At 52.3% G+C, this 9,353-nt stretch overlaps 1 protein-coding gene and 1 non-coding gene across 2 annotated transcripts; both read right to left on the bottom strand.

Moving 5' to 3' along the window:
• Window positions 1-853: 853 nt before the first annotated feature.
• On the bottom strand, window positions 854-960 carry LOC122697957. Its single transcript, XR_006342277.1, has one exon. It is a non-coding gene; the product is annotated as a U6 spliceosomal RNA (small nuclear RNA).
• Window positions 961-1,770: 810 nt separating this feature from the next.
• Window positions 1,771-2,835, bottom strand: SFTA2 (surfactant associated 2). The gene is made up of 3 exons (XM_043908774.1): window positions 2,455-2,835; window positions 2,124-2,212; window positions 1,771-1,986 (listed from the first exon to the last, which is right to left on the bottom strand). The coding sequence occupies exons 1-3, from the start codon at window positions 2,513-2,515 to the stop codon at window positions 1,900-1,902; spliced, it is 237 nt and encodes a 78-aa protein (XP_043764709.1). The 5' UTR covers window positions 2,516-2,835; the 3' UTR covers window positions 1,771-1,899.
• Between the last annotated feature and the right edge of the window lie 6,518 nt (window positions 2,836-9,353).

The following is a 9,353-nucleotide window of genomic DNA, read 5'->3' as shown; positions in this document are numbered from 1 at the left end:
GTGCAGCCTAGAGGTCAGTCATGAAATACTGGGGTCCTACAGAGCCCCCAGCTACCTCTCCTCCTCCAGTGGTAATAGTCCCAGGACAGTTGTCAAGGAAACGAAAGAACTTTTGTTTTGTTATGCTTTCTTATCTTCAGGGATACTCCATTTGGAGCTGTTACCTTTCCCTTGCTCCAAAGGAGCCAGTCTCTATTTTCATGTGGTGGTGGTGCTGTGCGGGGTTGGAGCAGGTTGGTAGGACAGGTACTGTGGAGAGCAGGAAGCAATCATACCAATAGCCCTTCATGGTCAAGTCTGGGCTGCATGCTTGCATTTAGAGTCAGCCAGTAAGAAGTCAAGAGCATCTTGAGTGTGGAGTAAGATGAGTACCTGCCTTAAGAACAGCAGGAGGTGGGACTTCCCGGGTGGTCCAGTGGTTGGGACTCTGTGTTTCCACTGCAAGGGGTCCAGGTTCGACCGCCTGATCTGGGAACTGGGCTCCTACATGTCATGCAGCCAAAAAAAAAAGGAAAAGCAGGAGAAGGCAGAGCCCCAGGGGTCTAAGACTTTTATACGGGGCCAGGTTTCCACCCTAATAAAAGTTCCTACCGTCCAGACCCACTTATCTGACAGGTACCATGGCAAGTGTCCTCAGTAGCCTGTCCATGGAATCCTCAGGACAATTCAAGGAAGCAGGTACTACCATTATCCTCATTTTGCTGGTAAAGCAATGGAGACTGGGACTTCGCTGGTGGTCCAGTCTTAACAGACTTTGAGCTTCTTTTTTTTAATGGCTCTTAAAATCTTTTTTTAATTGAAGGATAATTACTTTACAGAATTTTGTTGTTTTCTGTCAAACCTCAACATGAATAAAAATAAGGAATGCTTCACGAATTTGCGTGTTATCCTTGCACAGGGGCCGTGCTAATGTTCTCTGTATTGTTCCAATTTTAGTATATGTGCTGCCAAAGCAAGCACCAGACTTCGAGCTTCTGATCTGGGGGCCTGGGTTTGATCCCTGACCAGGGAACTAGATCCCACATGCCTCACCTAATACCCAGAGCAGGAAAAAAAAAAAAAGGAAGTTCTAGGAGAATAAGGAACTCATCCACGACATAAGCGTGGGCCTGTGGGATTACATGTTCCCATAGGCACCCATGCTGTCTCCCCTCCTATTCTGCCAGGCTGGCCATCCTCTCACAAGCTGAACCTCTCGTCTCTCACGTCAAAAGTCCCCCACCCCACCTGCTACCCTGACTGGGCGTGTTCTGCCCACATCCCTGCCTGAGGTTCCTGAGCCCCCAGCCCGAAAGCGTAAGCAAAGGGAGAGGAAATTAAAATCTTGCTTAAGCCAAGGCATTTGCCTGGTGTCAGACGTCTCCATTGCTAATGGACCTCAAGTAAGTGACTTACCATCTTTTAAGCCTCGATTTCCTCATCGGTAAAATGGGATAATGAGATCTATTATGCTATATGGGAACCTGCTGCAGGTGTTGACATGGGAAAGCCTCTTGCCTGGAACAAAGCAGGAATTCAGTAAAGGTTTATTCCCAGGTGCTCTGAGGAACTCAACTGCACGTGCACGTGTGCGCGCACGCGCGTGTGTATATGTGTGTGTGTGTGTGTGTGTGTCCCCAAGTAGGCCTTTGGCGTGGTGTTAGGAGAATGCCAAAGTTTCCTGGTGCATCCACCGGGGAAACCCTTTGCTTAACAAGGGAGAGTCAGAGACTTGAGTATCCAGTTCCCTTTTCCTGCCAGCCCCTCCTCTCATGAACCCACAAAGTCAGGTCACTGAATTCAGCATATTTACTGCCACTTAACAGGGTGAGGGCCTGCTGGAAGGCAGGGTCAGGGTGTGGTGCCTGCTCCCCGGGGACCGGATGCCCCAGCTGAGACGGGCACAGGCTTCGACTGCTCTCAGACTCTGCAGGTGACGTGCTGTGAGGACCCTGCTTGATGCAGGGTGACGTTGGTCCCCAGGGGGAGGTGGAGGAGGAGGCAGAACTGAGGGAGGCAGAGGGTCAGAGGGTGAGGTGTAAGATGGCTGTCACTCACACCTGGGGGCGGCCAGCCGCCCAAACCGACTCAGAAACGCACTCCAAGTTCACACAGCCCCCTCTGTTTCCCTCCCAAAGGACTACCTTCTGGAGAAAGTTCAGGAAGCTGGAATTGTAGGAGGAATTTGCCAGAAGGGAGTTCTTCAACTTCAGTTGCAAAGTCATTCCCGGCCCTAGGGATCCAGATGCACAACTGAGGACCCAGTTGCCAGGAACAGGCTCCCTCAGGGGTGCGGGTGCCCCTCCTGCCCCACCCCCAACCCGAGGTCTTTCGGCCCTTCCAGACGATGCCCTTCCAGACCCTTTCAGCCCTGAGCCCTCAGGACCTCAGGACTAGGGCGCCTCCATCTCTCTCTCACCCCCTCTCGGCCTCTTCTTGTCTTGGGGAACCAGGTGTGTAGCGCTCCAGACTCACCTGCCCCCTGTGAGCTGCCGACGAGGGTCAGGAGGAGGACGAGGGGCAGCCCAGTCCCCATCACGGCTCTATCCCCTCGCTTCTCAGATGGTGGAAGAGATGTCTGCAGGCCTGCTGGCCTCTCCTCACTGGGCCTGCCTTCCTGCTCCCTACTCAGTCCCAGCAATGGTGCGCGTGGGGTGATGGGAGGGGGGCTGGGCAACTGGATTTTCCAGTTCTTTCAATAAGGCTCTGAGGACCCAGGAGAGGGCCATTCACTGGGCTGTTGGGGAAAGGGAGGGCGGTCCCCTTTCCTCAATCCCGTGTCCCACTTCTCCCCCACGTCTCAAAGCTTGAGAGGGAGTGGGTGCCCCAGGGAGGGAAGTTGGGGAGGCGTCCCTTCGTGCTGGTGTCTGGGCCTCACCCACGCCTGGGCTTCTCATTGCTCTTTAGGGATTAATTATTAACTGTGATTAATTTCTATCGGCCATGCCACCCAAGGGTTCAGGAATGTGGGCCCAAAAGGGAGGGGCAGATTACACGGAGTTCTCCCCAAACCCAAGTGTCCTGCTCCCTCAGCCGCAGTGACTTTCTGGGTGAGGGGGAACTTTCACCTTTGAATATTTTTGTTTTAGTCTAACATATCCTAGCTACTTGGGCGGAGACGCAGTTTCATCAAATATCCCCACCACGTCCTGCCTCATGTGCTCACGCAAAAGAAATCCCTTCATCCTCCCAGCCAAAGCCCTTTCCCACGTCACTCAGAATGGCAAACACAAGGACAGGATGTAGAGGGAATTTGGAGCCTGTCTAATTTACCTTCTTTCTTTCTTCTTTATTTATTTTATTTGACTGCACCGAGTCTTAGTCACGGCATATGGGATCTAGTTCCCTGACTAGGGATCAAACTCCAGGCCCCCTGCAATGGGGGTGTGGTCTTAGCCCCTGGACCACAAGGGAAGTCCCTACCCTCTTTCTTTAAAAAAAATAGGAAACTAAGGCTCAGAGAGGGTAAATGACTTATTAAGGTCACACAGTAAGTCAGTAGCAGAGAGATTAGACACAGACCAGGCTGTCATTAGCCAGACACAGGGATAAGCTCAACAGACTGACAAACTAGTCGTGTAAACCCTCTAGAATACACACGGGCACATGCCCTTTTATCATCTTAGTTGCCTCCCTATGTGTCTTATCTCCCTTCCCCCCAAAACCAGTGGGCCCCTGAGCAGAGGGATGGAGACAGAGAGGGTACAGGGCAGAGTCAGGGAGAAAAGCCAAAACCAGGACCAGTAAGATGGAGAGATGGAAGGAGACACTGTCTATACCATAAATGTAAATAACGGGCAACCCAGGGGCTCTCAGACGTGTACTGGACCGCAGGGAACCCAGATTGGGAGGAATTCATGGACAAAAGGATCAGCAGACATAGGAGGCAGGAGCGTCAGGGAGGAACAGGGAACACAGAGAGGTGCTTCGGGGTATCTGAGTCCTCCTAAGAGGAGAGTGGGAGCGTGCCTCTGCCTTTCCCAGCGGGCGCTCCTCTTTCCATGTCATCATAGCTAAGGCTGCTGTGTGCTGGGCACCTTAGAAACATTATTTGCTTTAATCCTTATTATGGCCCTCTGAAGTAGACACTGCCTTACCCCAGTTTTAGGGGCAAAGACTTTGATAGGTCACATGACTCGCCCGAGAGTGCACAGCTTGGAAGTGGTGGATTCCAGCGCAGTGGATTCAGAGCTGGGTTCTGAACTTGCTCATCCCACTGCCCTTGAACAGATGGTTGTCTTGCCTGGTGCCCCTCTCCTCTCCTCACCCCTTCTCCGCCAAAGGAATGGAAAGTTCTATGGGCTGCAGCCACTGTGAAGGAGGGATGGTTCAGGTGTTCGCCCTCCTGCCCTGCCCTGGACTCTCCGAAGAGTCAGATGAGGTCCCTGGGCAGCATCAGTCATTCTCCACCCACTGCGTCCCCTAGGGACCCATATACCTCACCCCACCCCCCGCCATGGTCATATTTCTAGGAGCACGAGGACCTTGGGATAGGAGACCTGGGTCTCTCCGCTTCAGAGAAGGTCTGGACTGGGGACTGACTCTGACCTGGGGGTTAGATCCCAAACCGGAAAGAGCCTGAGAGCCTGGAAGGAGAATCCTCAGGCTCTTACTCACTCTCCCCCTCACCCAGTGCTTCCTGGGATCAAGTTGGGACAGGTTAATCCCCTGGGGACAGTTGGGTGGCCTCTCCCTGGGAATGAAGATCCTGGTGTTGATGGAGGCCCTGGCACACCTGGCACTCCTGAGTCTTCTAATAGGGCCTTAAAGCCTTTAAAGAGCCAGGGAGACGGTCCTGGAAGTGCATCTCAGCGGGCACCATGGCTGCCGCACTGGTGCTGCTCCTGGGCCTGCAGGCCTTCACTGGCTACGGTGAGCACGGCGGGTGTAGGAGGCAAGATGTGGACTCAGGATCCAGGGAGAGGGCCAGCTCTTCTAACTCCATCTTCTCATCTTTCTTCTGCCAACAGCTCTGCTGATCCCATCGGGGACAGCTAACTCTGGAGGTCTCCCCACCGTCTCTGCAGGTCTCCCCACTGTCTCTGGGGATGTCTCTGCTGGTCTCCCTACCATCTCTGCTGGTCTCCCTACTGTCACTGCTGGTCTCCCCACTGTCTCTGCTGGTCTCCCCACTGTCTCTGGGGATGTCTCTGCTGGTCTCCCTACTGTCTCTGCTGGTCTCCCCACTGTCTCTGCAGGTCTCCCCACTGTATCTGCAGGTCTTCCCACTGTCTCTGCTGGTCTCCCCACTGTCTCTGCAGGCCTCTCTACTGTCTCTGCTGGTCTCCCCACTGTCTCTGGGGATGTCTCTGCTGGTCTCCCTACTGTCACTGCTGGTCTCCCCACTGTCTCTGCTGGTCTCCCCACTGTATCTGCAGGTCTCCCCACTATCTCTGCTGGTCTCCCCACTGTCTCTGCTGGTCTCCCCACTGTCTCTGGGGATGTCTCTGCTGGTCTCCCTACTGTCTCTGCTGGTCTCCCCACTGTCTCTGCAGGTCTCCCCACTGTATCTGCAGGTCTTCCCACTGTCTCTGCTGGTCTCCCCACTGTCTCTGCAGGCCTCTCTACTGTCTCTGCTGGTCTCCCCACTGTCTCTGGGGATGTCTCTGCTGGTCTCCCCACTGTCTCTGCAGGTCTCCCTACTGTCTCTGCAGATCTCCCCACTGTCTCTGCAGGTCTCCCCACTGTCTCTGCTGGCTTCTCTACTGTCTCTGGGGATATCTCTGCTGATCTTCCCACTGTCTCTGTGAGTTTCTCTACAGTTTCTTCAACACCTGGGGCTTTGCCCAGTAATCCTCAGACTTTAACTCCGACCATTTCTGGGAGCCCATCAGGAGCAGCATCAGCGTTGCCAGGTGACACTTCTGTTGCTCAGTCCGTCTCTGAAGAGCTCTTTGGCTTTGCCTGCAGCTCTGGGTGGGGGCTTCCTGTGCTCAGCCACGAATAAATCGTTAGCTCCCAGAGCCTCACTGAAGCAGTCCTGGCTTTGGTAGCTATACAAAGGACCCCCTTCTGCTTTTCAACTTACCAACTTTTTCTCTTGTAGTTAGTGTTTTTATATCCTGCCTAAGACATTTTTTTTGCCTACTTCAAGGTCATGAAAATATTCTCCGATGCATTCTTCCAGAAACTTTAATTTCAAATTTAGAATCTTTGAATCTAAGAATCTTAGCTTTCAAATTTAAGCCTATGACATATCTCGGATTAATTTCTGTGTATGGAGTGAGGTAGGGGTCAAGATCCCTTTTTTCCTCTTACAGATAACCAGTTGCCCTGTAACTATTCATTTCAAAGACTCTTCCTCTCTCCCCACCATTGAAATGTGTGAGTCCCTTTATTGAAAGTAAAGTGACCAAGTCTATTTCTGGGCTCTCTTCTGTCTGTTCTTACTCCAGGGCCACAGTCCTTAATGTCTGCAACTTTGCAGCCAGTCTTAAGGTCTGGTAGTATAAACCTTCCACTTCCGTTTTTAAGACTATTTTAGCTTTTCTCAGTCCTTTTATTTTCATTTACCAAACACTTGCCAGGATTTCAACTGAGAGGGCACTGGATGGAATTTCTGCTTCCGTTCTTGCTCAGATCTCCACCTGTTTTCCCCTCTGCACTTCTAGGATCTGTCTCCCCAACAACAGCCCTGGGAACTGCTTTACCCGTGCCTGGGGCTTCCACACCAGGTGTGGCTGTCTCAAGTGGTTCCACAGCCACCGCAGCTGGAGCAGCCACCGCCTCCTCTGGGCTCAGCGTCCCGACCAGTAAGGCGCTCTTGTTTGCACTGGGTCACTGACAGGCAGGCACCCCAGCTCCTGGAGAGGAGTGTGAAAGTGTGAAAGTGTTCATCATTCAGTCATTTCCAACTCTTTGCAACCCCATGGACTGTAGCCCACCAGGCTCCTCTGTCCATGGAATTCTTTAGGCAAGAATACTGGAGTGGGTTGCCACTCTACTGTGTTTTGAGTACACCTAAGAACATCCCCAGTTCTTCAAAGGGTTTCAGTGCCCCTCAAGCCTCTGGTCAGACCAGAAGCTGGATGGCTGTCACCTGATGACTTTCTCAAAAGGTTTTCGACTTTATTCCTCGTGGCCCAACTTGCCTTTGCCAGGCAACAAGTATCCCCTCCCGAGAGCCTGTCCTCCTCCTCCTTCTGTCTCCCTCCTCCCTCCCGTTCAATCCAAGTCTCCCCACCAGGCAGTCTGAGGGCAGGAAATGAGCGAAGGGAAAGCAAGAGGACTGGTTCTGGCTCCCCTTAAAGATCAGAGTCAGGGTGGGGTGGTGAGGAAGGCGGAGGGGGCAGCCTCTGAATAAGCTGAGAGACCTTCCGGGGGACTGTCAGAGTGCAGAGGCATTGCAGATGAGAGAGGTATAACAACAGCCTGGAATATGGAGGAAGGTTCAGAAAGACAGAGAGGCATGGATGTCAGTGAGGACTTTAGAGACTGACAGACACGTCCACAGGTGTTAGGAAAGAAGTGAGTGAGGTTTGGTGTGATGCCCTTTGAAACCCCCTCCACTGAAATTCTGTTCCCAAGATGACAAGACAGAACTCCGCCAAGCAACGTGGTCTCAGAGTCACGTAGACATCAGAGTCACAGAAGGAAAGATGCAATGTTACAGAGGGCAGTGGGGAGTCGGGGGACTGAGGTCCCACCTGCCTCGATCACTGTCCCCCTCTGGTCCCCAGGCCCGAAGCCACAGGAGAAGGGCTCTGTCCCCGACTGGGCCATCGTGTTGATCACTCTCTCTTTGGTGGCAGCAATTGTCAGCCTACTGTATGGTATCAAAAAGGTGAGTGAAGCTGTGGTCCAAATGTGTGAGTCCCTGAGGCCAGTGGGGCTGGGCCCTGGTGCCCCAGAAGGACAGGGGCTTCAGGGGAAAATGACAGCTTACCACACTTAGGGAGGGATGAGGGGAAAAAGGGCCACAGTCTGGGTGGCTGAGAGGAGACATTGATTGGGCAGGGATGGGGGGGTTGGGCCACTGAAAGAGAGGCAGGGGAACGCTGCAGGCTAACTAGCCCAAGGAGGCACTACATTCAGCTCTAGGCAGTGAAGAGTCAACTTCATGGAATTACGTTATAACTTGGGTTTTGAATCCTGGCTCTGTCATTACAGCTGTGTGACCTTGTGCAAGTTACTCAGCCTCTCTGTGTTCTATATTACTCAATAAGTAATAACTGACACAAATAGCACTTATTCTGTACCAGGTATTGTACATATTTTAGCTCACAGCAGCCCTGTGATATAAGCAATATAAGTGTCTCTTATTCTACTGATGAGGTAATTGAATCCTGGATAAAATGAGAATGATATTGATAGAATTCCATCTCAAAGGGCTGTTGGGGGGTAAAATGAGCTTACACATGTAAACTGCTTAGGTGCTTGGCACATAGTAAGTGCTCAGCAAATTAGTCTGGTTCATTATCCTTACTGTTTTTGCAGAAAGAGGAGCTCTGAGAACCTGAGTTGTTGAGGGAGGCCGCAGTCCATGGGGAGAGCTGGGAGCTGGGCAGCTTAGTTAAGCTTCCTATCCATCCTTCATCTCACAGGCCTGCGAGTTCCGGAAGGAGATGAATATGGGGTGTGGTTGTGGCTCTGTGACCCCTTATGGCTGCCATCACGATGCCACTAGCCAGAGCTACTCTGGCAAGTGAAGGGGCGCGGCCGGGATCGCCTATGCCCCTCTCCCGAAGGCCTTCCTCCTTCCTTCCCTGAGCAGACTCACTCAAGTCACTCAAGACTCTGATGCAGTTTTCTCATCTGTTGAAGAAAGGACCAGGGCACCATGGTCTCCAGGGGTCTTCCAGCCTACATGGAATCCCTATTTGGGTGGTTGGAACCTCCTCTCCTCACCCTTTCTTCCTATTCCCATCCTCTTTCCCAACTATCAGAGAACTTAGCTGAGGACACTTTGCTTGGGACCCCTGGGGAACAGGATGGGGGTCCCCCTTTCTATAAGGAGCCCCCTTGGGCTGGCTTCTGACCCTCTTGAGACCTTCAATTCTCTCACCTCAGTACAGGTGAGGAACCCTGTTCTGTGACGCCCCCTGCCTAGACTGCTCCAGGTGGCTGGTGGACACGACTCTTGCTAAATAAAACAGTAGCGCTCCCCTGGTCTCCCAGACATTGTGTATTTGTCCAACTGCATGGGCTTCGCCGTTGGATAGGTACCGGCCAGGTCTGGTCTCTGCCTCTTACCAGATGTGTGACCTTAGGCATTTAAATCACTTCCCTGAATCGAGCTTGTTTATTCTCAAGCTGTAAAATGAGGCTGACATTGCTAACCTCATAGGTTACAACAAGGTAAGGTGCTCAGCATGTTTCTCTGTACCTAGAACAGGTCAGACATCAGTAGCTGGTCGGGTTGTTTTGTGACCCTC

This window comes from Cervus elaphus, chromosome 7, assembly GCF_910594005.1.
Source record: "Cervus elaphus chromosome 7, mCerEla1.1, whole genome shotgun sequence".
NCBI lineage: Eukaryota > Metazoa > Chordata > Mammalia > Artiodactyla > Cervidae > Cervus > Cervus elaphus.
Note: the sequence above shows the minus strand (reverse complement) of the source record. Positions and strands in the feature narration are given on the sequence as shown.

Coding starts and splice junctions, on each gene's coding strand:
- SFTA2 (XM_043908774.1), bottom strand. CDS start 2,515: ATGGGGACTGGGCTGCCCCTCGTCCTCCTCCTGACCCTCGTCGGCAGC. Junction 2,213..2,454: donor CGGCAGCTCACAGGGGGCAG/GTGAGTCTGGAG, acceptor CTGGATCCCTAG/GGCCGGGAATGACTTTGCAA. Junction 1,987..2,123: donor TCCTGAACTTTCTCCAGAAG/GTAGTCCTTTGG, acceptor TGCCTCCCTCAG/TTCTGCCTCCTCCTCCACCT.